The following is a 27,759-nucleotide window of genomic DNA, read 5'->3' as shown; positions in this document are numbered from 1 at the left end:
GAGCTGAGTCTTAAAAAAAAACAAACCAAACAGACTGTCCAGGTCTGTCTGCCTATAGACTCTGCTTTGAGATCAGCTCTAGACACTGATGCCTTCTAACGTTCAGAAAGCAGAAGGCACATCCTGAGACATGCCTGTGAAGTGAATTACGGGGGGGGGGGGGGTGGAAATGTGTCAAGATTTTCCCTGATGCACAATGGGCTTCAAAATCCATGTTGAGGGAAAACGGTGACGGGGATATAATTAGTGAAGCTGAGGCACTGTGTGATGAATGCCACACGTGGTATGACGGCGGTGTATGGGCAGCATAGCTCTGGGTGACGAGCACTGGAGTAGCAAGCTTAGCTGTGGGTCGAGACTGAGATGTCCTGGCAGAGTTTTGTGGGACCCCAGTCCCTGGAACAGCTGGCAGTCTGCTCACAACCAAACAACATGTTCACTGTGGGCATCTGAGGGTTTTAAAAAGTTTGCATTGTGTTAGCCTCATGCCTAACAAGGACTTCTATGGGTTAGTTCTATTTTTAAGGCATCAGTATAAGTAGATGATGCTGCACAGACAGACTAAGCAATACACAATGACTTTAGACAATCTGCTTTTTCCAGCCCCTCTACCTGTTTCCCTCTAGCTCACACACGTATTTCACCACTGGAGTCCAGTCAAACGCTTCTGGCTCATTCTTCAGCCATTTCTCCAGTTCCCGGTGGTTCTGGTCTGTATAGTCTGAAGCGATGATCTCCTTAAAGGACTCGCAGGCAGAGAGGAGCTGGTGGATGGTGGGGCCACTGCCAATATCAATCAGGGTGTCCCCTTTCACCCCACCTGGTTCAGAATAAAGAATTCCTGGAGCTCATTGCATCTTAACCAAACAAAATGCAACTTGGTCTCAATTAAACTTACTTGATTTAGTCTAATACATCTAGCGTTAATCTTGCTTCCATTGAAGACAATGGCCAAACGCCTAGTGACTTGCCCCCCTGTGCCGCAAGGTGAGACTTGATGAACTGCCAGAGCATGTTTCTTCCACATCAGATAGGCGTGACCATGGAAACCAAATAACTAATGCATATTACAGGATACTTCGCCACAACTCAGGCCAAAAGGTGCCATGACAATAACCTGGTTTCTTATGTCACAGACAAGCATAGGCGCGGGAATCAGGGGTGCAGGAGGTGCTGCAGCACCCTCAGATTTTATGCAGGGCTGTGGGGCCCCGGCCGCCGGACCCACACCCGGGCTCTGCTTCTGGCCCCCAACAAGTTCCCGGCGCACGCCTGGGTTCCCAGCTGCCGGCCCCAGCCTCGTCCCCCTTACCCTGTTCGGGTCCACCCCTCCCGGAGACACGGCTCTGCTCCCAGCCCCAGCTCTTGGGTGGGGCATGGACTGGGGGAGGGGGCTGCTTTCAGCTCCCCCACTATTAAAAATGTTCCAGCGCCATGGCAGAGAAGGATAGACAAGCCAGGGATGAGTCCCAAATCCCACCAACAGGCTGTACTTGAAGTGAAGGTTTTACAATAGTGTTTCAGGGCAAAGTTAAGATATTCCTCTCCCAAGGTGTCTTCTCCAAATTTAAAATATCCGAGATAGGCCTTTGGATCAAACTCTGCCTGGTAATCATCATCTCCGGTGAACTCAGCCATGGTGCTCGCTCCGAGTCTGCACATAAACTGTGCTGGTTTTCCCAGGGTCCCCTGCCCACACTGAGCTGCCCCCGGTGACGCATTCTCTGAACTCTGCCTTTTAACACTTTCATGTGCCTGCAAGAAGAGTGCAGCTGTGGAACTCAGCCCCTACGGTCTTTAACGTTAGATGTACAACATGGTGTTGCTTAAAAACTTTTTTTCTTAATCTCATTTGCTTTTCACAACTCCAGGGCAGATTACAGGTCCCTAACGGAATCCCAGGCTGGAAGCTGATATAAAGTTCTAGGAATAGTTAATAGCATTAGGCCAGCCTCTGCCCTTCTAGAGCTCAAAAGCAGATACTTGCATAGTGAAAGGGCTCTGAGATTAGGCCAAGGTCCTGTCACAGACTTTCAGGCGCTAATGCAGAGCTGTAACTAGGCATTTTAGCACCAGGGGTGAGCTGGCAGATTTGCGCCCCATAGCGGCAATGCGTAGAGGCAGGATGGCCGGCTCCCATCAGCTTCTAATCCACCGGCTCCTGTCTTAAAATCTCTGTGCTAAATGGAAGGCAGAAATCTGGGAGGGGGCATGTGACCCACAGGAAGCAGAAAAGTTTTTGTTGGTGGAAGAGAGGGGGAATGAAATATACCTGAGTCGGTGTTTAAGAGGAAACTTCAGGGGCACTGGGGCAAGGTACTTGAGCAAGCTACAGGCTCTCACTGAGCCGCTGCTATCATTTTTGGTGATACGTGATGGATCCCCAAGAATGCATCTGCCAAATGCGCAGTAATGGTATCTGCGACATCTTTTCACCTGTTTTACCTGTATTCTGCAGCGGTGGGAGGTGTACATTGGCTGTGATTTTCCCCTTTTGGGGAGCGAAAAAGTGTAGTGGTATTTCACTCAACTTTCCTTTTACATTCAGCATTGAGACTCTGCTTTAGAGGGTTTTCAGGAGAGAATTTAGATCCTTTCACTTGTGTCCCCTTAAGAGAAGAGAGGACTGACTCAGGGTCTGTCTACACAGGGATAAAAGACCTGCGGCATGGCCGTGGCTGCTCTGGTTCCAGAGCTCGGCCTCCAGTCCAAGCCCAAATGTCTATGCAGCAATTTTTCAGCCCCGGAATCCAATCCCCATGAGCCCTGGTCAGCTGACCTGGGCCAGCCTCAGGTTTTTTATCCCTGTGTAGACATAGTGATATCGTTTAAATCCAGATGTATTAACGTGTAAATCTCCTTCTGCAAAGGTAATAATAAGATCTGGAACCACAGATTATTGCATATGGGAAACAGATCTTTATTAGGCAAGCACCGATTGGGTGGAGATTACAATTATTCACCAAAACAAATCATTCATCCAACACCATGGCCCAATGCAGCTGTCAGGCCCCAGCCAATCGGTTCAAACGGATCAATGTTAAAATCACAGCGAGGTTATAGCCAGTATTGAGGACGATGTGTACAGTGTGAGCCATGCTCTCAATGCCGGGAGACAAGACTCCCAAGGAGGCAGGATGGCTGCCCCAAGGAGTTTACAGTCTAATGCAGATGCATAGAAAGGCACAAAGCTAAACACGTGACATGGGAGCGAGTTGCAAAATTTGGGGTAAGAGAGGAGTAGCTCAACCCATTATCAAATGGAGCTATTTGCAGAATTTGAATCCAGAGGCAGCTCAGGGGCAGAACCTCTGTTCCTAAAAGTCTGGGGTGGTTGGGCCTGTAGATGGGTTTTGATCCTCTTTCTAAACCCCATCCACCAATGATTCCAAACCCAGCACTGACTGGGCCCAGTTCTGCACCACTGAAGCGAATGGAGTTTTGCCACTGACTACTGGGAGCAGGCTCCAGTCCATTAGCAGTGAGAAGGACTTTATATGATTCATTATGTAATTATTATTAGCTGCACAGCTGCAGCATGGCCTAGGCAAAACATGGCAAGAGCAGGGAGAGGATAAAGCCCCGTGGGGTGCAGCTACACTGGATGAAGCATAGTGGGGTTGGAGGCCAGGGAGACATGATGGCAGCTCTGAGTGGGAAAGGACACGGATGAGGGCAGCTTTAGTGGCACAACAAGGGGTTCAAGCTAGTGCATCCTAAACAAACAGGATTCTCCAAAGTTCTTGGAGGTCGTCAAAGCTCCATAGAGCACATTGATCTTCAGGTCTACCAGCATCTACAGCTAATCTATTCTGCCTCTCTCCTTGCATTGAGCTGATGTATTTTCTGTTTAATCTTCTTTGCCCTTCCCTTTGGCAGCAACTAGGTAAGAGATCCCCTCATGCTCTATCAAATTATCTGTATGGCATGTGGGAGACACCTCAAACTTCAAAATATCATAACCAGCCTCCTTCACTGCTTCCTCCAGAACCTCCTTCTCCAGAAAGAGGCAGGGAAACTTGTGTTGGCCAACTACAAATTGAGTACACTTCATTGTGGTCACCATCAGCAAGTGACCCCCTGGCTTTAACAGGGAGCTGACATTCTTCAGTGCAGCATGGTAGGTACTCAGGTCTTTGCAAGTTGCTACTAAACAATGGCACATGAGCAGGCAGTCAGCAGGGGGCAGAGAGGCAAAGGTCAGAGGGTTGAATTTGGTGACATCACATTCCAGAACCTGCTTGACCGTTCTTCGTAATTTCTCTTCCTTCTCAGCCCACTTTTTCCTGGAAAGATAAATATAACACTGAAGAGAAATGTGCTACTGTTGTGCCAAAGAGCCCTTCATATCCAGGACCAGTGCACACAGTCAATATATCTGCAATTGGCTCAGTGGATGAGAGTTACATAGTCACATGAAATCTCTGTTGGGTGGAATTCACCTGCTTAAGGTCAGATTTTCAGAAGAGCTCAGTTCTCATTTAGCCAGAGTTGGTCACACTTTATATGAAGCTCCCTTGTCTAATGGTTTTATAAGGATTAATAAATGACACAGGCATCTTACAGACACAAATATTATGCGTCGTAAATGTTTGGTTATCAGCAAATCTGTAGAAAATGGTGTAAATCGTGCACCATTTATTCACCCTTTATAGCCCATACATATAAATGGAAGATTATATAAAGTGTGGCCAATAATCTAAGGAGCTCAGCACCCCGTGTGCTCAGCTGTTTGGAACATCTAGCGCTTACGGCCTATTTTGAAGGCTAAAATGGGAGTGAAGGGGGGTCTAATCCTGAGGTGTTTGCCACTCTGCCGGGGGGGAAATTACCCGTGTAGGAATAAACCTTCCTCTTGTAAGCATTGCAAGTTCAAGCTTTGTGTCTGCTGTATTCATAGGAATCCCTTGCTAGGGGTAGCTGGAGGGGAGACCTGGTTCCAGACTTCTCTTAAATTTTTCCTTTCCTTCAATCCACTTCTTTCTTTTTATACATATTGAACACCACCATAATGCATAACAATTATTAGGAAAAAAGCACCCCAGGGAAGGAAGATCCACAAATTAAAAGGGATTTTTACATATTTTCTTTAGTTAAATTGTAACAGAACTAGGTCTCCTTCCCGTACCTGTCCCCTTCCAGCTCACACACGTATTTCACCACTGGAGCCCAGTCAAATGCTCCCGGCTCTTTCTTTAGCCATTTCTGCAATTCCTGGCAGTTCCGATCCGTATTGTGTGTGACGATGATCTCCTTGAAGGACTCACAGGCAGAGAGGAGTTCGAAAATGCTGGGCATACCGCCAATTCGAATCAAGGTGTTGCCTTTAACGCTATCTGGTTTGGAATGCAAAATACCTGTGTATCAGCACATACAGCAGCAGAGGATGGGAGAGGAGGAGGTTTGGGGGGCTGAGGGTGCAAGCTGGACAATTTCTCCTCTGGGTTTATAAAGGGTTTTAAGAAGGCCAGTTCCAGGAGAGGTAAAATGCAGCGAAGGACCTCTGACTGGCTTCAAGACTGAGCTTGATAAGTTTATGGAGGGGATGGTATGATGAGGTTGCCTCATAAGCAGGTTGAAAAGGATTAGATTTGTATCAATAAACGTCAATAAACGTTGATTTCACCACACACACACAAACTGACTAAAAAGCATTTCCATTGATAATAACTGAAATATACAGCTAGCCAAAGTAAGAGAAATCCTGCTCCAGAACTTATTTGACTTGGATTTAAGGATATTTAGCTGTAATATTTTGACATGTGAAATTGACAATTGGTGTTTTAAAGGTTATAAAACTTTAACTTTTTAAATCTCAGTGTCTCCTGTCATTAAATAATTATCGTCTGACTCCCCCCACCCGAGTGTCATATAATTTCCCACAAGTGTGAAAATTTAAATCAATAAAAATAAAGAAGCTTAGAAATAAATATTGATCTTATCCATTAAAATTATAAAATTCTGCCAATCCTGCCTGTAAGTCAGATTTTTAAGTCTTCTCTTTTTTTGTTGCTCTCCCCTGGGCCTTGTCTCTTTTTTGTCCATATCTTTCTTAAAGCTGGCACTGGGAGATCTCATCTCATCTTTCCTTTGAATAAATAAATTCAATTAAAGCTAGTTTCTAGCGTGAAGAGTTGTGGAGAAAGCTTTAAAAAATAACAACCCGAAAAGCTCAAGATCCAGAAGGCACCGAAACAAAACCCAAGATGTGTTTTTTTTTTAACATCTGTTATTTAAGCTCACTTGGCTCGGAGTTAGCAATACCCACACAGCCCAGGTAGCTTTAAAAGTACATTCTACAGGCCCACAAGCCTAGATACTCCAACAGCTTGGGAGAAAGTCCCTCTTTCGGGGACCGCTGGGGAGCTCCTTGACTGGTGACTACTGGCTCAGTGGCACGAGCCGGCTTCTGATCTACCACCAGCCATTGGTCATCGCAATGCTGGGACCAGGGCTTGCTGGGGAATGGCACAGAGCTCTACTGCGTGGGATGAGGAGCTGCTCAATCTTGTAGGGAGACTGTACTTAAGGCACAAACTAGTAAAGGAGGATTTGCTCTGTCCTGGTCAGTTCCATACCCGCTGTCACCAGTGATGTCGCCAACCACTGCACCCTACAGGACCCTGTGCACAAGCACTGATGCATGCTCTCGCCCCCCGCCTCCTCTCCCCTCTTCCATGCTGCCACGATCCAGGTGCACCTTCTCCACCATTGATTCTTCAGCCTGTAGTGGCCCCCATTTTATGCTTCATCTCAGACTCTCCTATTGACTTTGGGAGACCTATCTAGGTCATTAGCACAGCCCAGTGTTGTCATTGCACACACAAGAGTTATTATTCTAGAGAACAGTACTACTCTCAACGCCACCTATTGTGCCAGGCTTTTGTAATGAGGATGACCAACTGGGACCCATCACGCCATAAAGCAGGGGTAGAAAGATAATTAGGGAAAATCTCCTCTGCTAAAAGAAATCCAGATCTACACAATCATGTTTCCAGCAACACGCATCCCACTATAAAACAGCCTTTGTGCAAACAGAATGGCACAAAACACACCCAACTCACCCAAAATGAAGGTCTTGAAGAAGTTTCTCAGAAGAAACATCAAAATATCATTTTTTTCACTGCTTGTGGAGTCAAAAGAATAATAAGTTTTCAAACACTCTTTTGGATCAAAAAGTTTCTCCAAAGCTTCTTGCTTAGTGTGGCTCTGGTCCATTTTGTCTCTGAGTTTGGAGACGTTCAACTGCCTGGCTGTTCCCATTCTGGGTTAATATGGGGTTCCTCAGCTCTTCCCAGCCATGGTGCCACCCTCTTTTGTCCAAGTATCAGATTACAGGCTTTCTTCACATCTCCCTCACACGCCCCTGAGACCCAGGGTGCCCAGGGCTGCCCTCACTGAAAATGCCAAGGTCAGGGCAGGCTACAGAAGGGAGAGCAGAGACTCCTCAAACTAGTGGTTAACACTGAAGTTAAATTCACCAACCAGTCACATACGGTACTTCTGATCTCCCACGCTAGTTATCAAGAAGTTTAAAAAAAAAAAGAAATCCCCCCAACTCCCTTATTGCATTCCAGTTCTCTGGCTCCCAATCAGCACTAGGTCCTGTACAGTGAGAAGTCATTTAAAAACTCTGCTCACATATACCAAATGTTCTTCAGACCCCATAGGGTCAGCCACATTACCAGGTCAATATTATTTTGGATCCTACCCAAAATACCATGCTGCCAGCCAATCCTTTAGTATCTAAAACTAAAGGTTTATTATAAAGAGTTATTAAATGATAAAGCACTCAAACACAAATAGAGATTTCCAAGTCCATATATCATGTTCTTAGGAGTATTGGTGAGTTTGCTAGCTTGGAAGTCCCTGTGGAACACATCCACAGCTTGGATGGGTCTTTCAGTACTTTGTTTAGAGCTTCGTTTGTAGAAAAGTTACTACATGCCTTGCTGACTCCTAAGATGTATCCCTTGCCTTCTCTCAATGGGTCAATTGTACAGCCAATGATCCTTGATGGACCATCAAACAGGCTAGGCAGTGCTGATGTCAAACTGCCTGGGGGTGTCACCCAGAAACACAGCACAAGTTTGGAAATACAGATATACCCTACATATCTCTAGCTCACAATACAAAGGCAATACAAACATAAACAAGATTATTAGACTTGTCAAATCAGAACATTTTCACCAACACCTTACACAGCATATCTAGCATGATTCATTCCAATTTGTAATATTGCTGTTAATATTATAAATTATTATAAACCCATATTCCATACAGCATCACCGCCCCGAACTCCAGTGTCTCCCCAACCATTCATGAACCTTGAACTCTTTTCTCCCCTGGGCTGATTTTTCTCTGTACTTCTCTTGGGGGAAGCCAGCGTGAGTAAAAGTGGGATTCCATGGCCTTTCCTGTGGATTCTGGCTCCTCTCTGAGCCCTGGCTATCAGCAGAGAGGGAACTGCATTATCTCATGCCCCTCTCTAGCTACTGGACAGGTACCGTTCATCCCAGCATGGCTCTGCTTGTACGTTCTGATGCCACCATAGCCCATGATGGTGGCACTGCTGCAAGATACTCAAATGTATCACAATCAAACCAGGAACAAGCAGTACATGGGAGCGGTGGGGACATTGTGGTGAGCTGGTTGCACAGTTACATACATTCTGGGCAGTCCACAATATGCAAAGCCCTGTCATCAGCATTTCCCCTGGGCTAGATTGGGCAGCTCCGTGCTTAGCATTCGGGCGTTGGTGGCTCCCGTTCAAAGGCGCCTGTCTCTCCCTATTCATTGCATTGGTGGATCGCCGTGTTGTTCCTGTGACTTTCTAGGCATCTAAAAGTTAGGCGCCATGATGCCGAATGCTGCAACGCCCAAGTCCCTTTGTGGATCCGGGCCTAAAACTCTTCTGGCTAATTCCCCTGCGAGAACTGCCCCAAAATCTGTGGCACTCAACCCATTCTCGGAAAGGGAACCGCTGACCTGCTGCAATCCCCATGAGTGAGACAAAGGCCCCAGGTAGCCACCTACACGTATGTCCAGCTTGGCTGGAAAGGAGCCTCTCTGTAGAAGGAGCATTGGGCTAAATTCTCTGCTGGTGGCGTAACTCCACCAAAGTCAACTGAGCCCTCAGGGACTTTGGCCTCATATCCGAAGAGGCACCGCTTCCATTTCAGCCTCGACCAGGTCAGCGTCCCAGCTGCACAGGAGGGAAGAGGTCAACTGAAATATGTTGTTTATCAAAGCACTGCCCTGACATCGCTTGTATCTAAATGGTTTTATTGCTCTTGCACTTGTTACTTAACCCCTCATCTTACCTCAGAGAAAGTGGACTAGGACTACGTGCCACTAAGCCACGTTCCCTTGCCTGACTCTCTTGGGTAATTTGCAGTTAGTTAGATTAACCTCCGACTTGTCCTCGTGTTACCATCTGGGATAAACAGGTTCGAGTGATGCTCTGAGGACACTTCACAAGCCAGGGATCTGGGTCAGGGGTGTAGGTGACAATCTGACAGGAGTACATACATTCAGAGCCAGATTTAGGGGCAGGTGACCCAGGTGCCGGGATTGGGAGGGTGCTGAGGGTGCCGAGCTCAGAGTGCTGTAAGGTAATGTGGGTGGGGAGGGGGAGAGGGCGCTGAGGACACTCCTCACCTGGGGCACCATTTGTTCTAGGGCTGCCCTGTGTACATTGGCTTCTGTGTTCCATCTCCTCCCTGTGGCCCCATCATAAGGTGAGCTCGCCCTTGAAGGCAGCTTGGGCATAGCTCTACCTGTCCTGGTTTTCCTCTGAAGGGTGGGGCTGAGCCAATCCTGGTGAAAACCTGAGCAGGGGGAGTACAGGACTGCCTAAGAGCATGAGATTAGGATCACCTGAGTCCAGGCTGGAAGCACGCCTGCTATAAAAGGGGCTGCCCGCACTAGGGTGACCAGACAGCAAGTGTGAAAAATCGGGACCGGGGTGGGGGGTAATAGGAGCTTATATAAGAAAAAGACCCAATAATCGGGACTGTCCCTATAAAATCGGGACATCTGGTCATCCTAGCCCGCACTCTCTGTTTCTGAGAGCGCTGGGGAAAGGGAACCAGGTGGCAAAGTTTACACACTAACTAGGTGAATGGCGTAAGAAAGACTTGCTGGGAAGGGTAGCAGAACTCTCTCGGGAAACCCTAATGACAAGGGAAAGCAGTATGGCCAACCCCAAGAATGGAAGCACCACAAGGCCCCAAAAAATCATGATATGCTTAAAAATCAAGGGACTTGAAAATAATAATAATAATATATGCTGGGTCCTTTTTCTTTGCTTGCTGAGCCTGTTGGGTACACTCAGGTCGTGTTTTTCAGGGTTTCCCCCCAAAACCATGAGGGCTAGAAAGTTACTTGCCCCCCCTCCCCACGCCCCTCCAAAAAAAGAAAGCTGAGATTCTCACATCATCAGGTGACTTCAGCAGGTGGGGCTTTAAGAAAACACCAAATATTGTGACACTCATGTTTAAATTGCAAAGATGACAACAAAACAGATTATGCTTATGTGAGCCAAGTGAACTGGTTGTTTTTTTTTTGTTTCTGGATCAATAAAGCAGGGATCAAGCGGGGGGGTGGGGTTAAATTGAATCACCTGTCGTGGGTGTGTGAGTGCCTCAGGGGGCTAAGAAGGAGGGGAACTGAGGCACAACAGTGCCCCCAGCCTGGGGTGGGAGTGGTGCCCAATCACCCCCCCCCCCCCCACACACACACACACACTCTTTTCCAAGGTGGGCCTGAGAGGCTCGCTCAGGAACTGCCTCATCATCTGTGAACCACCCGGGTTGCTCTGCCCTGAGAGACTGTTAGTAGTAGAATGTTGGGAGCCAGAGGGAAGGTGTCAAAGCTGGCTGTGGGGCCATGAATGTGCTTTCCTTGGAAAACTCAAAGACAAAAAGACCTGCAGCTGCATCACCTGCTGGATAACCGGGTTAGGTTTGCCTGATCTGCTGTAGTAATATACAGGCTGAAAGGCACTGACGAAAAGCCAAAGCAAAAAAAACCAACCATCTCCTAAGGGGAATGCATGGTTAGCTATGTTAATAGGTACCCAGCATTTGCAGTGTTAGTATCTGTAGCAGCCAAGTGGGCTAGGCATTGCACAGACACCTAGAAAGGCACAATCCTTGCTCTGAGGAGCTGAGTCTTAAAAAAAAAAAAAAAAAAAATCAAAATCAAACAGACTGGCCAGGTCTGTCTGCTTATAGACTCTGCTTTCAGATCAGCTTTAGACACTGATGCCTCCTAACGTTCAGAAAGCAGAAGGCACATCCTGAGACATGCCTGTGAAGTGAATTACAGACGGGGAAATGTGTCAAGATTTTCCCTGATGCACAATGGGCTTCAAAATCCATGATGAGGAAAAACGGTGACGGGGATATAATTAGTGGAGCTGAGGCACTGTGTGATGAATGCCACACTTGGTATGACGGCGGTGTATGGGCAGCATAGGTCTGGGTGACGAGCACTGGAGTAGCAAGCTTAGCTGTGGGTCGAGACTGAGATGTCCTGGCAGAGTTTTGTGGGACCCCAGTCCCTGGAACAGCTGGCAGTCTGCTCACAACCAAACAACATGTTCACTGTGGGCATCTGAGGGTCTTAAAAAGTATGAATTGTGTTAGCCTCATGCCTAACAAGGACATCTATGGGTTAGTTCTATTTTTAAGGCATCCAAGAAAGAGAAGAACAAAAAATAAAATACTTAACAAGATTTCTAGCTCTGATTTATTGGTACTTAGCCAGTAACAATTTGTCATGGGCATTGTGTATTTCACAACAAAGCGTTAATGTATTTAACATTGATGGAGAAAATACTGCATTCATTTCCTTGGTATGATTATTAGTAATATTATCTCCCTTCCTTTGGGGAGGGTTTCCTTTACCCGTACTCCGCGAAGGATTTATATTGCTTCCTGTTTGCGAGCGAGAATGAAGAACTTCCCAGAGAAATCAGAGCTGTCATCGATATTATCATCCCTGACGAGAACCTCAAACTCCTGAATGATGAAGGCAGTTTCACTGAGGGCTTCTCTCAGAAATTCCTCTTTCAGGACCAAACACGAGAACCTTTTGGGGCCAACCATGTAGAAACTGCAGCTCAAAACTCCACTCAGCACCAAGTGCCCTCCTGGCTTTAACAGAGAGTTGATGTTCTTCAGAGCAAGGCGATAAGTGGTCAGATCTTTGCAAGCAGCGTCCAAGCACAGTGATGAGACCAGGCCGTCAGTTGGAAGCAAGATGACTGGATCCAAGGGGTTGCTTTTGTGGAGATCACATTTTAGAACCTCTTTGATGATTCTGCTTAACTTTGCCTCCTTCTCAGCCCAATTTTCCCTAAAGGAAAAAGCAAAATATGGACCAACTTGGTTAACTGAAAATTCAATGTATTTTTATTCCTTTGCAGCATGATACAGGTGTGAATATTAGAGACCAAATTGCTTACTGGAGTGATGTCTATTTTCAGGGTCTTTGGGGGACCTTTTTTATTTTTGGTTTGTGGATCAGGTTTTAACAAATGCCAAATCTCCAAGTGAAACTAAGCCCAAACTTTAATGCCAAATTTTGCTCAGAACGCATCCCAAGGTTGTTGATGCATCCTGAACTCTAGCAAACTTTTTAGCAGGGATTTGTAACAATATCTTGAACTAGGTAAGGTTGCTTTAGCATCTCAGCTTAATGCTTTCCCTGACAATATTTCAGTTTGGATACGCTGCCGTTCTCTGCCAACAGCTTCCGCCCTCCACAGGACTTTGATGCTGAACCCCCTTGGGGACCTTAAAGAGACTCTGAACCCCTCCCCCCATGTAGTTCCCCTCAATCCCACTCCCCTTTTTTTCCCTTGAAATTTCTGCCTGCATTCCGTACTGCTGCAAACTCATCTGGCCTGTCCACAACAAAATTTTTCCCTGAGGATCTCTGTTGATAAATTTGCATTTGATCACTAAGAGTTGCTGGCCCCATGAAAAAACAGCTTTGCAGTACTCAGGGGGTTTAAATAACAAGCTTCTTCCAGCCCAGTAACTGTCCTGTCCAGCTCATGCACACAGTTCAACCCCTAGAGTCTGACTCCAGCTCATTCTTCAGCCAGTTCTGCAGTTCCTGGCAATTCCGGTCCCTGTAGTCTGAAGCAGTGATCTCCTTAAAGATCTTGCAAGGACCTAGGAGCTGGTAAATAGTGGGGCCACTGCCGACATTCACCAAGGTGTTTTTTACACCTCCTGGTTCAGACTGGGAAATTCTTCAAGCTCATCACGTCCTAACCAGGCTAAATACAGCTGCAGCTCAATTACACTGGGCTGTTTTTCCAATGCATTTTTTTTTCCAGTTAAAATCATGCCCTGCTTCCATTCAGGGCAATAGCCAAACTTCCACTGATTTCAGTGGCCCAGAGCTTTGCCCCTAAGACTTTAAAGCTTCTTCGCAATCTCAGCTCAGTTGGTGTTATGAGCGGTGACAGCTTAGATTCTGCTCTGGTTCTCCCTGTGACCTCCCACCCACAGTCAGAGCCAGGAATCGGAACTCTGTCTGAACTAACCCAGCATCAGAACTCTGCCTCTGAAAAGGTTCCTGGCCCTGCCAGTAGTGAAGGCGCAGAGGCTATTGAACTCGGTTGTTCAGATTGGCACTTTGCTCTTTTTGTTTTTTCTGCCTTTTTTTTTTTTTTAAATCACATTAGATTTCAAGGTAACAGGTCAAACGACTTGAAACCAGATTCGATACAACCTGCATGCTCTGTCAATGAGTCCTAGCAACATGCTAGGGCAGCGGTTCTTGAACTGTGGGCCGGGACCCCATGACCCAATTTTAATGGGGGGGCATTAGACTTGCTGGAGTCTGGGGCTGAAGCTGGAGCCCAAGCCCCCCTACCCAGGGCTGAAGCCGGGGCTCAGGCTTCTGTCCCCCCTCCCGGGGTCACGTAGTAATTTTTGTTGTCAGAAGGGGGTCACAGAGCAATGCAGTTTGAGAACCGCTGTGCTAGGGCTTCCAGACATGCTCCTTTAGGGTGACCAGATGTCCCGATTTTATAGGGACAGTCCTGATATTTGGGGCTTTGTCTTATATAGGCACCTATTACCCCCCACCCCCTGTCCCGATTTTTCACACTTGCTGTCTGGTTACCCTGTGCTCCTTCCATCACACATGCACAGTGAGAGACAGCTTAGGTCCCTGTCTCAGACACCAGTGCGCTAGTGTGTGGGTGAAGAGGCCTAATTCAGCTTCAGCAGCACACTGGTAGTCTCGTGTCAAGCTGCGGCATCAGGCCCAATCAGCCCTTTCTCAGAAATGAAATAGCCCAGTCACTTCACAGGGTGCATAGGCTGTGCACCTCTGTCCCCCTAGTCTCTGGTGTCATTTCAGACGTCGGGTTTAATGTGCGGGCGCTGGGTGGCATTGGTGGCCTGTGATACGCAGGAGGTCAGAGGAGTGGATTCGGTGGGCCTTTAAGCTCATAGAGTGACACGACTCTCTGTTATGCTAGAGCAGCCAGGACACGCCGTGTGTCCTACTGGTACGGCTGTGTCCTCTTCAGCCTCTCCAATCAGAGGAGGGCACGGGGCTTTACAAACACAGAGCCTCACAGCTGGAGCCAAGTGAAATATTCTCACCCCCCCTCATTCCCTCTTGATGAGCTGAGGCTGGGAGGGCAGCTGCCTTCGCAGAATCTCAGCCCGGACTCTCATAAGGTTGGTGGACATAAGCTGAATGCTTCCCACCAAGGGGGAGCTGGTGAACTCCCCCCACCCCGTCAGCTCCTTTCTTCCCTCAACAAGCCTCAGAATCATGCTGGTGGCTTCCAAGGCCTGGTCTACACCTAAAACCCAGGTTGGCCTAGCTACACCGCTCAGGGTTGTGAAAAATTGGACATGTTGTGCGCCATAGTTATGTTGACCTAACCCCGCCATAGACGCAGGGAGGTCAATGGAAGAATTCTTCTGTCGAACTAGCTACTGCCTCTCGAGGGGGTGGAGCCACCATAGCAACGGGAAAACCCCTTCCATCACTCTAGTAAGTGTCTACAATGCTAGAGCTGCAGCTGTGCGTCTGTAGCACTTGAGGTGCAGACATGCCTTATGGAAAAAAGAAGCAAGTTCTCAGGGCTTTTTTGGGCGGGGGGGGGGGGGAGTGTGAGAGCTGAAAGGCAACTAGCTGTGGGGGTTGCCATTGGAGGTTTCAGTTCATGAGACCGCTCCTTGAACCTGCAGGTTGGTTTGCCTCCAGCCCCCACCAAAGGAACTCTTGGTCTGAGCACAGTCCCACCACCAGCACTTTGCACACCTCTGCTCAGGCACAGAGAAGGGAACTGACTTTCAGTCACGTGGTTAAGACCTGCAATCGAGCCTGGCAGCTCAGGCACATCTCTGAGGAGATCTGACACGACCAGGTGCTTGGGCCTGAAGTTCTGAATGCCCCTCCCAGCCCTAGACCTGCAGTCCGTCCAGATTCTTATCTGGAAATCTGACCTATCTGACCAGTCCAGCCAGTGCCGTCCCACTTTGTGAGAGCAGCCGCGACAAACTGGGGAGCATAAAACCTTGGGAATATCCAACAACGTATGCCCCAGGCCCATAGAACATTACAGAATTATATATAATCTTACAGCTGCATTGTGCTTTGCTGATAAAATAGCATGGATGATACATGTGGCAGAGACTGGCCCATGGTGGGGGTCATGACCAGACTATGTCTGGGTTCCAGTATCCCTGGCTACTGGAACAGTCCTTTGCAGGCTCTTACTAGCCTGTGCAACTTAGAGTAGCCCTGCAGCTGCTCTAATTTTTGCAAAGGGCTGACCTGGCCGCCAGTCAGTTAAAGGATCAGGAGGTAAAGGGTTGGGGGAAGAGAAGGAGGCACAAAGCCACGTTCATCTCCTCACCTCAGTTGGGTGCTGCCTGAACACAGACTGGCTGGACCAGAAGACCAAGGCCATGGTGTCTAATTCTATTTAAAACTGCCTTTCCAGAGAAACCTGAACTAGGGGACAAAAAATTAAGATTAGAGCCCATGAGCCCATGTTCATTAAAGCAATGGAAAGCCATGCACATTGGATAGGGTTCGAATAGAGCAAATCCACCTCAGTATCCTCACTGGGAATATTTAATGAGGCCAGTTTTTTCACACAAAAAATACACATTTTTCATAACGTAAAACAGAAGATTTCAAGGAGTAACATGACATTTCATTAACACAAGAAGAGCATCCATCAAACTAATATAAGGAGCTAAGTATGTTTACAGAAACAAAACCATTCCTCTCACTATGTAGCTCATTGGAGCTTTTCTTTGGCAAATACCAAGAACCAAAGCAGAACTTGGGTAAAAATTGTTCAAAAATTGCAATAAAATAAAAATAATAGCAACCAAAATTGTCTGTTGGAACTCATCCTGCAGGGAAGCATTTCCTCAGTTAAGTTCATCCAGCAGCAGCAATTTAGCTGCTTATATTCTCCTGCATTATGTATTTCACAACAAAGGGTTAATGTATTTAACATTGCTGGAGAAAATACTGCATTCATTTCATTGGTATGTTTATTAGTAATATTATCTCCCTTCCTTCGGGGAGGGTTTGCTTTACCCGTACTCCCCAAAGGATTTATATTGCTTCTTCTTTGCGAGCGAGAATGAAGTACATCCCAGAGAAATCAGAGCTGTCGTCGATGATATCATCACCCCTGAAGAGAACCTCAAACTCCTGAATGATGAAGCCAGTTTCACTGAGGGCTTCCCTCAGAAATTCCTCTCTCAGGACCAAACACGAGAACCTTTTGGGGCCAACCATGAAGAAACTGCAGCCCAAATCTCCACTCAGCACCAAGTGCCCTCCTGGCTTCAACAGAGAGTTGATGTTCTTCAGAGCATTGCGGTAAGTGTTCAGATCTTTGCAAGCAGCTTCCAAGCACAGTGATGAGATGAGGCAATCAGCTGGAGGCAGGACAATTGGATCCATGGGGTTGCTTTTGTGGACATCACATTTTAGAACCTGTTTGATGGTTTTCCTTAATTTTGCCTCTTTCTCAGCCTTCTTCTCCCTACAGAGACATACACATATACAATACAAGATGAACTCCAAAGGGTTATCTGCAATTTCAGTGTCTTTCTATGATATAGGTGTGAGTATTAGGAGGAAAACATTGTTTGCTAGAATGATGTCTATTTGTAGGATCTTGTGTTAACTTTATCTTTAGTTCCCTTTTCCCTGGGTCAGTTTTAAGATATGCTGGAAAGCCACCACATTTTGCTCAGAACTCATCCCAATTTGCTAAGGGGGTCATGAACTCTGGCTACTTTTACAGTGGACCCCCTGATTGAATTGCGGTTTTGTAAGAAAATCAGCAAACAGGTGAATTTACTTTAGCAACAATTTACCAGTTGATAGCTCTCTCCAAGGTCTCGGATACTGAGACCCACAGGGGACCCTATACAGACTCTATCATGACTGAAAACCACATTCCTCCAGCTTTCTATTTTCTCCCCAAAAATGCTGCCTGTATTCACAACTGATTATATTGCTGATCAGTATAAGTAGATGATGCTGCATAGACAGACTAAGCAATACACAAGGACTTTAGACAATCTGCTTTTTCCAGCCCCTGTACCTGTTTCCCTCTAGCTCACACACGTATTCCACCACTGGAGTCCAGTCAAACGCTTCTGGCTCATTCTTCAGCCATTTCTCCAGTTCCCGGTGGTTCCGATATGTATAGTCTGAAGCGATGATCTCCTTAAAGGACTCGCAGGCGGAGAGGAGCTGATGAATGTTGGGCCCACTGCCAATATCAATCAGGGTGTCGCCTTTCACCCCACCTGGTTCAGAATACAGAATTCCTGGCACTCATTGCATCTTAACCAGACTAAATGCAACTTTGTCTCAATTAAACTTAGCTGATTTAGTTTTAATACATCTAGAGCTAAATCTTGCTTCCATGAAGGCAATGGCCAAACGCCTAGTGACTTCAGTGTTACCAAGCTTTGACTGCAAGTCCTCAATGCTTCTTGACATGCACATTAACATCATATACTCTCCTGCAAATCTAAACTAACCCAGAAAGCAGTATAGAAGATGACAATGTTGACGCTGCATGGAAGATGTATACGGAATGAGTGCTCTTTTTGTAGATGTAAGAATACTATTGTACATCAGGCAGAGGTGTCCTCAATAGCAATTATTGACTAAGCTGTTACAGGGCTTCACACCATGGACCTGATCCACCACTGACCTTCACCTTGTGTTGTCACATAAACTCTTCCTCTGCAACGTATAAATTAATTGATACAGAGCAAGGACACATATTAATGTTGCCAATTAGCAGGTATTAGTAATTGTCTTCTGTCTAGTCTCCTGCATTCAGTTCCATTTCATTCTGGTTTTATACTTAGTATGTGCTTTTTATTGCACTTACATTTCTATTCAGTTTTAGTTTTTCTGTAATGCAAGATGCTTTAATTCTATTACCAGTCCCCTGAGCCATGCAATACCAAATTTAGAAGTTGCTTTGTACTTAAGGACAATCCCCAGGCTTACACCATGTGTCTATGGGGTTGCAGTAATTCTTAGAAATAGAAAATGTACAATGTGATGCATTATAGCTGGCATTTGCAATCCAACAGTTTTGTAAACGGTATTAAAATTTGCATCACATCTACTTCGTAGTAAGGGATGCAAGTATATTCAAAAATTTAACTGCAGGGGTGATTTTTGAACAGAGTTGGAGCTCTTCATAAAAAACCTCATTTCCGCTCCCAGGAGAAGGCTAAGGGGAAATTTGCTAGATAATAATTAATAATAACTAACTTTTCTGTCTAGTGCTTTACATTTATACAGCTCCAAGCACTTTGGACCGGAACACTAATGTCATTATCCCTGTTTTACAAATGAGGCACAGAGCAGTGATGTGACTTGCCCGGGGTCAATGGGAAGGTCAGTGTCAGGCTTGAGAACAGAACTCAGGTGTCCTGAGTCTCAGTCCACGGCCGTACTGCATGGATGCTTGCAGAAACGGGAGGATGGGGAAAGCTTTCTGAGGACCTGTGGTACTTCCAAAGGCTGAACAATAATATTTAGCCTATTTAATGGGCTTTTTATCTAGAAACACTCTCTGAAGGGTCCTCAGCCCCCCTGTGCCGCAAGGTGAGACTTAATGAACTCCCATAGCATGTTTGTTGCACATCAGATAGGCGTGACCATGGAAACCAAATAACTAATGCATATTACAGGATACTTCGCCACAACCCAGGCCAAAAGCAGCCATGATAATAACCTGGTTTCTGATGTCACAGACAAGGATAGACAAGCCAGGGATGAGTCCCAAATCCCAGCTACAGGCCATACCTGAAGTGAAGGTTTTACAGTATTGTTTCAGGATGAAGATAAGAAAGTCATCTCTCCAGGTGTCTTCCCCAAACTTAAAATATTCCAGGAAGGCTTTCGGGTCAAATTCTGCCTGGTAAACGTCGCCTCCGGTGAACTCAGTCATGATGCTCACTCCGAATCTGCACATACAATGCGTTGCTTTTCCCTAGGATTCCTGTGCACAGTCAGCGGCTCCTGATAGCCCAGAATCTGAACTCGGCCTTTTAACTCTTTACAGAAGCTTTGTAAACAGTATTGAAAAATTGCATCACTCTGCCTTTTAACACTTTCTTGGGCCTGAAACCTGAGAGCAACCATGGATGGCAGCCCAATGGTATTTACCTTTAGACGTACTACTTTCTGTTCTTTTATTCCTTTTTAATCTCATTTCCTTTTCACAACTACTGAGCAGGTTACAGGGCCCTAAAGGAATGCCAAGCTACAGCAGATACAGCGTTCTGTGTACACCCCTTCCAGAGCTCCCAAGTTGGGTACGTGCACAGTGGGAGGGTCCTGAGATTAGGTGAGGGTCTGTCACCAACTTCAGTGCTCTAGTGTGTGGGTGAAGAGAGAAAGGAGAGTCGTAAAGATCAACTTCAGCAGCACATAGACTATCATGCCTCATGCTGCAGCATTAATATGAATCAACCCCTCATTGGCATATGTCAGACACCCTGCAAGGTGTCTTCACTAAACTGGTGTAAGCGGTAGGGATTGTGACAGCGTGAGATATCTACCGAATGAACAACCTGTTTGTAGACTAAAAAATCCTGCAGTATTCCTGAGCTGCACGTTTGGCCCTGATTTACAGTTACCTGGGACCTGTATATCTTGCATAGAAGATATATGTTGAATGAGTTCTCTTTTTGTGGAAGTAAGAATACTCTTATACATCAGGCAGAGGTGTCCGCCATAAAGATTATTTACTAGGACCTGATTCACCACTGACCATCTTGTGTCATCATATACACTCTTCCTCTGCAATATATAAAATAATTAATACAGAGCAAAGACTTATGTTTCCAGTGGTTTCCTCCTGTCTAGTCTCCTGATTTCAGTCCTGTTTCATTCAGGATTCATACCCTAGCATGTACCTTTTATTGCACCTCTATTTCTATTCATTTTTAATTTTTTTCATATTGCGAGATGTTCTACCCAGTCCTCTAAACCATGCAATCCCACATTACACGTTACTGTACTTAAAGACAATCATTAGGATTACGCTCTGTGTCTACGGGGCTGCAGTAATTGGTAATAATAATAATAAAGAATAAAAAACATGTGATGCAATATAGCTGGCATTTGTATTGCAATGGCTTGATAGACAGTATTAAAGATTGCATCACTCTACCTTTTAATGCTTTCATAGCCCGGCAAGCTGAGATCAGCAGGGGAATTCAGCCCCACTGTTTTTAATTATAGATGTACAGCTTGTTATTGTTTTAAACCGTATTTTTATCCCATTTGCTTTGTTCAAATCCAGGGCTGGTTACAGGTCCCTAAAGAAATCCCAAGCTGCAGCTGATACAGAGTTCTGTGAACCGTTAGCAGCACTATACCAGCCTTCCCCCTTGCAGAGCTCACAAGCAGATACATGCACAGGGGGAGGGTTCGGAGATTAGTCTAGGTTTGGGTCTAGTGTGGGGAAAAAGGAAAGTCACATACAAATCAACTTCAGTAGCATGTGACCTCTCATACACCATCCTGCAGGATTAGTGTGGAGCAACCCATTGTTGACATATGTCTGCAAGGTATCTTCACGAAACTGGTGTGAGCAGTAGGGATTGTGACAGTGTCAGACACTACATTTAAAATATATACAGAATGAGCAACCTGTTCATGGACTAAAGAATCTCATTGGATCTCAGGCAGAGATGTCTCTGGTAAGGATCTTCACATTTGGACCCAATTTACAGTTTCCCTGGACCTGTGTAGACACCGCATGGAAGATATATACGGCATGAGTACTCTCTTTGAGGAAGTAAGAATACTCTTGTACATCAGGCAGAGGTGTTCTCAATATCGATTAGTTACTAGGGCTTCACATCAGGGACCTGATTCACCACTGACCTGTACCTTGTGTCATCGTATAAACTCTTCCTCTGCAATATATAAATAATAAATATAGAGCAAAGACAGACAATGTTTCCAATGAGCAGGTGTTATTTTCTCCTCTCTAGTCTTCTGCATTCAGTCCTATTTCATTCAGCATTCATCCCCCAGCATGTACTTTGTATTGCATTTATATATCTACTCAGTTTTAGTTTTTCCATAATTGTAAGATGCTCTAATTCCATTACCAGTCCCCTGAGCCCTGCAATTCCCAGTTACAAGTTACTTACTTAAGAGCTATCTATAGGATTACACAATGGCTGTGTCTACAGAGGGATAAAAAACCTGCAGCTGACTCAGGTTTGTGGGACTAGGGCTTTGGGGCTGAAAAATCACTGTGTAAATGCTCGGACTTGGCTTGGAGCCCGAGATCTGGGACCATGCAAAGGAGGAGGGTCCCAAAGCCCAGGGTTCAGCTCAATCCCAAATGTCTACGCAGTGATTTTTAGCCCTGCAGCCCACGCCCTGAGTCAGCTGAGGTAGGCCAGCCACAACTGTGACATAGGTCTTTTATCCCTGTGTAGACATGCCCTTTGTGTCCATGGGGCTGCAGTAATTATTAGTAATAAAAAATACCATGTGATGCAACATAAATGGTATTTGCAATCGAAAGCTTTGTAAACCAGTGTTAATAATTGCATCACTCTGCTTTTTAACACTTTTATAGCCCTGCAAGCAGCTACGGAATGCAGCCCTACCGTATTTACCCTCAGACGTACAGCTTGCTGGTGTTTAAAACCTTCTTTTAAATCCCATTTCCTTATCACACCCACAGGGCTGGTTACAGGTCCCTAGAGGAATCCCAAGCTGCATCTGATACAGAGTTGTGTGAATAGTTATTAGTGCCAGGCCAGCCTTCGGACCTGATTTAATTTCCCTGCACCTGTGTAGACACGGCATGGAAGATATATACGGAACAAGTACTCTTTTTACAGGAGTATGCATACTCCTGTACAGCAGACAGAGGTGTCCTCAATAACCATTATTTACTAGGATGTTACAGAGCTTCACACCACAGACCAGACTCAAACCCTGACCTTCACCTTGTGGCACCATATAAAGTCTTCCTCGGCAATGTATCAATAAATTGAGACAGAGCAGACATATATGAATGTTTCCAATTAGCAAGTATTAGTGATTTTCTCCTGTCTAGCCTCCTACATTCAGTCCCTTTCCATTCAGGATTTATACCTCAGCAGGTACTTTTTATTGCACTTATATTTCTATTCAGTTTTAGTTTCCATAATGCACGATGCTCTAATTCCATGACCAGTCCCCTGAGCCACGCAATCCTCTTTAACATGTTACTGTATTTAACAACAATCCTTAGGTTTACACTATGTGTTTATGGGCTTGCAGCAAATGTTAGTAATAAAAAATACAAAGTGATGCAATATAGCTGGCATTTGCCCTCCAAAACCTCTGTAAACAGTATTAATTGCATCACTCTGCCTTTTAACGCGTTTAAATCCCTGCAAGATGAGTGTAGCTGTGGAACTCAGTCCCTACCGTCTTTAACTTTAGATATGCATCTTGCTGTTGTTTAAAACTTTTTTTTTTTAATCCTGTTTGCTTTTCCCAACCACAGGGCTGGTTCCAGGTCCCTAAAGGATTCCCAAGCTGCAGCTGATGCAGAGTTCTGTGAACAGTTAATAGCACTGTGCCAACCTCAGCCCTTCCAGAGCTGCCAAGCACATGCACAGGGGAAGGGTTCTGCGAGTCCTGTTACAGACTAGGTACCGCGGTAGTGTAGACCAGACTAGGCCAGGTCTACACTACCGCGGTAGTTCGACAGCTGGCAATCGAACTTCCGGGTTCGATTTATCGCGTCTGGTCTGGACGCGATAAATCGATCCCGGAAGCGCTCGCCGTCGACTGCGGTACTCCAGCTCGGCGAGAGGAGTACCGCGGAGTCGACGGGGAGCCTGCCTGCCGCGTGTGGACCGCGTCTGAACCGCGGTAAGTTCGAACTAAGGTATGTCGACTTCAGCTACGTTATTCACGTAGCTGAAGTTGCGTACCTTAGTTCGAATTTGGGGGTTAGTGTAGACCAGGCCTTAGGTGCTCTAAGTATGTGGGTGAAGAGAGAAAGTCACATACAGATCATGCTGCAGCATTAGTGTGAATCAACCCATTGTTGACCTGTCAGAAACTCTCCAAGGTGTCTTCATTAAGTCGTGTTCGCAGTAGGGATTGTGACAGTGTCAGACACTGCGTGTAAGATATCTACCGAATGAGCAACCTGTTCATGGACTAAAGAATCCTGCTGGATCTCAGGCAGAGATGTCTCTGGTAAGGATCTTCACGAGGGTATTGCTGAGCTGCACATTTGGACCCAATTTACAGTTTCCTTGAACCTGTGTAGACACCGCATGGAAGATATACACGGCATGAATACTCTTTTTGCTCAGGTTTGTAAGTATACTCTTGTACATCAGGCAGAGGTGTCCTCAATATCGATTAGTTACTAGGGCTTCACATCAGGGACCTGATTCACCACTGACTTCACCTTGTGTCATCATATACTCTTCCTCTGCAATATCTAAAGTAATTAATACAGAGTATAGACAAATATTAATGTTTCCAATTAGCAGGTGTTAGTGATTTTTTCCTGTCTCGTTTCCTGCATTCAGTCCCCTTTCATTCAGCATTCATCCCCCAGCACGTACTTTTTATTTCTATTCAGTTTTAGTTTTTCTGTAATGCAAGATGCTCTAATTCCATTCCCAGGCCTTGGAACCTTGCAATCCCCCATTACAAGTTACAGTTCTTAAGGACAATCCTTAGGGGTTGCAGTAACTGTTAGTAATAAAAAAATACAGTGTGATCAGGGCCGGCTCCAGGCACCAGCCGAGCAAGCTGGTGCTTGGGGCGGCAGCTTGTAGGAGGCGGCATTCCGCCCAATCCTAGGGCGGCACGGCCACTTTTTTGTTGTTGTTGTTGTTGTTGTTCCGCTCCGGCCGCCCTGTAGGGGGCAGCAGCGTGGAGGACAGGAGTGCCCTGCAGCAAGCCCGGCAGGGCAGCCCTCGTCCTTCCCTCCCCGCCGACTGGAGCGGTGCGGAGCCCTCCCAGCAGGGGGCACGGCGGGAGGGGCCGCGTGGCAGCACCCCGCTGAAGCCCTGGCCGCCCCCCTTCTCTCTCTCCCCCCGCTCCCTCTCCCTCCCCCTCCCCCCGCTAACCAGGGCACATCTGGAGGGCAGGAAGTCCCCCTGCACCCTGGCTCCGGCCGTGCCGCAGGGTTTTTTTTTTTTTTTTGCTTTGCTGTTCTGGCCGCCGCGGTTTTTTCTTTTTTTTTTTTGCTTGGGGCGGCCAGAAAGCCAGAGCCGGCCCTGAGTGTGATGCAAGCTAGCTGGCATTTCTAATCTAATACCTTTGTAAACAGTAGTAAAATTGCATCACTCTGCTTTTTAACACATTCACCTCTCTGCAACCTGAGAGCGGCTGTGGAACTCATCCCCACGGTGTTTACCTTCAGGTGTACAGCTTGCTGTTGTCTTAAACCTTCTTTTTACTCCCGTTTGCTTTTCACAACTAAAGGGCTGGTTACAGGTCCCTTGAAGACTCCCAAGCTGTTGCAGCTGATACAGAGTTCAGTGAATAGTTAGCACTAGGCCAGCCTCCACCCTTCCACAGCTCACAAGTGGGAACCTGCACAGTGGGAGGGGTCTGAGATTAGGTCATGGTCCTGTGTCAACCTTCAGTGCTGTAAGTGTGTGGGTGAAGAGAAAAAGGAAGGTCACGTAAAGATCATCTTCAGCAGCATGTAGACTATCATACCCCGTGCTGCAGCATTAGTGTGGATCAACCTCTCATTGACATGTCAGAAACTCTGCAAAGTATCCTCACTAAACTGGCATTAGCAGTAGGGATTGAGACACTGAACGGAAGATATCTACTGAATGAGCATGCCATTCATTGACAAAAGAATCCCATTGGACCTCAGGCAGAGCTGTTTCTGGTAAGGATCTTCACAAGGGTATTGGGGAGCTGCACATTGGGACCCGATTTACAGTTGCTCTGCACCTGTGTAGACACTGCAAAGAACGTGCATACGGACCGAGTACTCAGTATCTATACTGTTGTACATCAGGCAGAGGTGTGCTCAATAAAGATTATTTACAGGGCTTCACACCAGGGACCAAATTCACCATTGACCTTCACCATATGTCCTCATATAAACTGTTCTTCTGCAATGCTGTAAAGCAATTGATACAGAGGAAAGACAAATATTAATGTTTCAGTTACCAGGTGTTAGTGATTTTCTCCTGTCTAGTCTCCTGCATTCAGTCCTTTCATTCAGGATTAATACCTCAGCAGGTACTTTTTATTGCACTTATATTGCTATTCATTTTTAATGTCTCCATAATGCAAGACGCTCTAATTCCATTACTAGTCCCCAGAGCCTACAATCTCCTCTTACAAATTATTGTCCTTAAAAACAATCCCCAGGATTACACAATGTGTCTATGGGGTTGAAGTAATTGTTAGTAATAAAAAATACAAGGTGATGCAATAGAGCTGGCATTCGCAATCCAACAGGTTTGTAAACAGTGTTTAACAGTGTTAAAAATTGCATCATCCAGCTTTTTAACGCTTTCATACAGCAGCCTGCCTGTGTAGTTGTTAATGTTCCTATTATTAGTTAATTGTTCTCATTCTTAGTCAATTCTCCCAGGAGCATAAAACAGGTGTAAAAGTTTTAAGGTTCCTTTACATTGCCAGAGCGGTGTAAAGAAGCCGTATTATAAATGACAGTCAGCTAGGGAGATCTATGTGCTTTCGCCCTTTTTCCTGAGTCACAATGGGGTTAGATTACAGCTCAGGGGCTATTTTATTTACCCATTTGGGAAAAAAAAAAGACTTTGAGGGCAAATAAAAGTTTGTCAAGCAGTCCAAAAAAATGTCAGGACAGTCAGAACCAAGCACTTCCCAAAGTAGCCAGCCAGGATTAGAACTGGAATGGAGGGTATTGTTTACCAAGTATTTGTAACTTAACTTTCATGCGTTTATGAAATGCTGAATAGTTATTGTGACTTTTTTTATGTATTGTAGTTTAAATAAATTACCAAAGTAATTGAAACTGGTGTCATTATTTTGAAAAATAAAATGTACAGAATTTTTAATTTTTTTGGCATCTATTCCATTGCCCTACTGTTCGGAAGTTTTCCTGAGATTTCATCTAAATCTGCCGTGCCGTAGTTTGAACCCATTGCCTCTTGTCCTGTCCTCTGTGGCATGTCACAGACAAGGATAGACAAGGCAGGGATAAATCCCTAATCCCACCAAGAGGCCACACCTGAAGTGAAGGTTTTACAATAATGTTTCAGGACAAAGTTAAGATATTCCTCTCCCCAGGTGCCTTCCCCAACTTTATAATGTTTGAGATAGGCCTTTGGATCAAACTCTGCCTGGTAATCATCTCCTCCGGTGAACTCAGCCATGGTGTTCACTCTGAGTCTGCACATAAACTGTGCTGGTTTTCCCTGGGTTCCCTGCCCACACTGAGCTGCCCCAGTGAACTCTGCCTTTTAACACTTTCATGTGCCTGCAAGAAGAGTGCAGCTGTGGAACTCAGCCCCTACGGTCTTCAACTTTTGATGTACAACATGCTGTTGTTTAAAACCTTTTTTTAAAATCCTGTTTGCTTTTCACAGCTCCAGGGCAGATTACAGGTCCCTACAGGCAGGGCTGGCTCTAGGCACCAGCAAACCAAGCACGTGCTTGGGGCAGCACATTTTCAGGGGCAGCATTCCAGCCATCGGTTTTTTTTTTGTTTTGTTTTTTGCTTAGGGTGGCAAAAGCCTAGAGCCAGCCCTGCCAACAGTAGTCCGGGGGGGGGGGGGGGGGGCGGGCGCTCTGGGACCGCTGTGGTTCGTGTCGGGGAGCAGCACCCGCACCTTGTGACTGGGTTGAGCGGGCTCCAAGCGTGGGACACTCGGGCTGGGGACCACCACGTGGGGCGCATGGAGCTGCCTGCAGGTGCCGCAGGGCGGCCGCCCCCCAGCGCCGCAGCCAGGACTGGGCGAAGCGGCCCGAGCCACCCAGGGATTGCGGCAGGGCAACCAGGAGCAGCAGCAGCAGCGGGGCCATAGTGGGGACCGGTGCCCGGGGCGCTGCCGTGCAGGGCCTGCGTCCCACTCTCCAGGGCTCCGCTCCTTCTGGGGCTACCCTGTGCCAGCTCCTCAGTCCCCTGCTGGGGCAGTCCCCCAGCTCTGCCCTCCTGGGTCCCGGCCGGTCCTGGAGGCAGGAGCCCTGGCTGGAGGGACCCTG

At 46.3% G+C, this 27,759-nt stretch overlaps 2 protein-coding genes and 1 pseudogene across 2 annotated transcripts; all 3 read right to left on the bottom strand.

Annotated features, from left to right (window-relative positions):
* Nucleotides 1-3,850: 3,850 nt before the first annotated feature.
* LOC135889324 (nicotinamide N-methyltransferase-like) lies at nt 3,851-7,218 on the bottom strand. The gene is made up of 3 exons (XM_065417182.1): nt 7,065-7,218; nt 5,129-5,336; nt 3,851-4,286 (listed from the first exon to the last, which is right to left on the bottom strand). The coding sequence occupies exons 1-3, from the start codon at nt 7,216-7,218 to the stop codon at nt 3,851-3,853; spliced, it is 798 nt and encodes a 265-aa protein (XP_065273254.1).
* A 4,712-nt stretch (nt 7,219-11,930) lies between these two features.
* LOC135889238 (nicotinamide N-methyltransferase-like) lies at nt 11,931-15,958 on the bottom strand (annotated as a pseudogene).
* A 662-nt stretch (nt 15,959-16,620) lies between these two features.
* Nucleotides 16,621-19,525, bottom strand: LOC135889320 (nicotinamide N-methyltransferase-like). Its single transcript, XM_065417177.1, has 3 exons — nt 19,357-19,525; nt 17,624-17,831; nt 16,621-17,056 (listed from the first exon to the last, which is right to left on the bottom strand). Exons 1-3 carry the CDS (start codon nt 19,523-19,525, stop codon nt 16,621-16,623), a joined length of 813 nt encoding a protein of 270 aa, XP_065273249.1.
* Between the last annotated feature and the right edge of the window lie 8,234 nt (nt 19,526-27,759).

Source organism: Emys orbicularis, chromosome 15 (genome assembly GCF_028017835.1).
Source record: "Emys orbicularis isolate rEmyOrb1 chromosome 15, rEmyOrb1.hap1, whole genome shotgun sequence".
Lineage (NCBI taxonomy): Eukaryota > Metazoa > Chordata > Testudines > Emydidae > Emys > Emys orbicularis.
The sequence above is the reverse complement of the archived record's forward strand: the minus strand, read 5'-3'. Positions and strand labels throughout refer to the sequence as shown.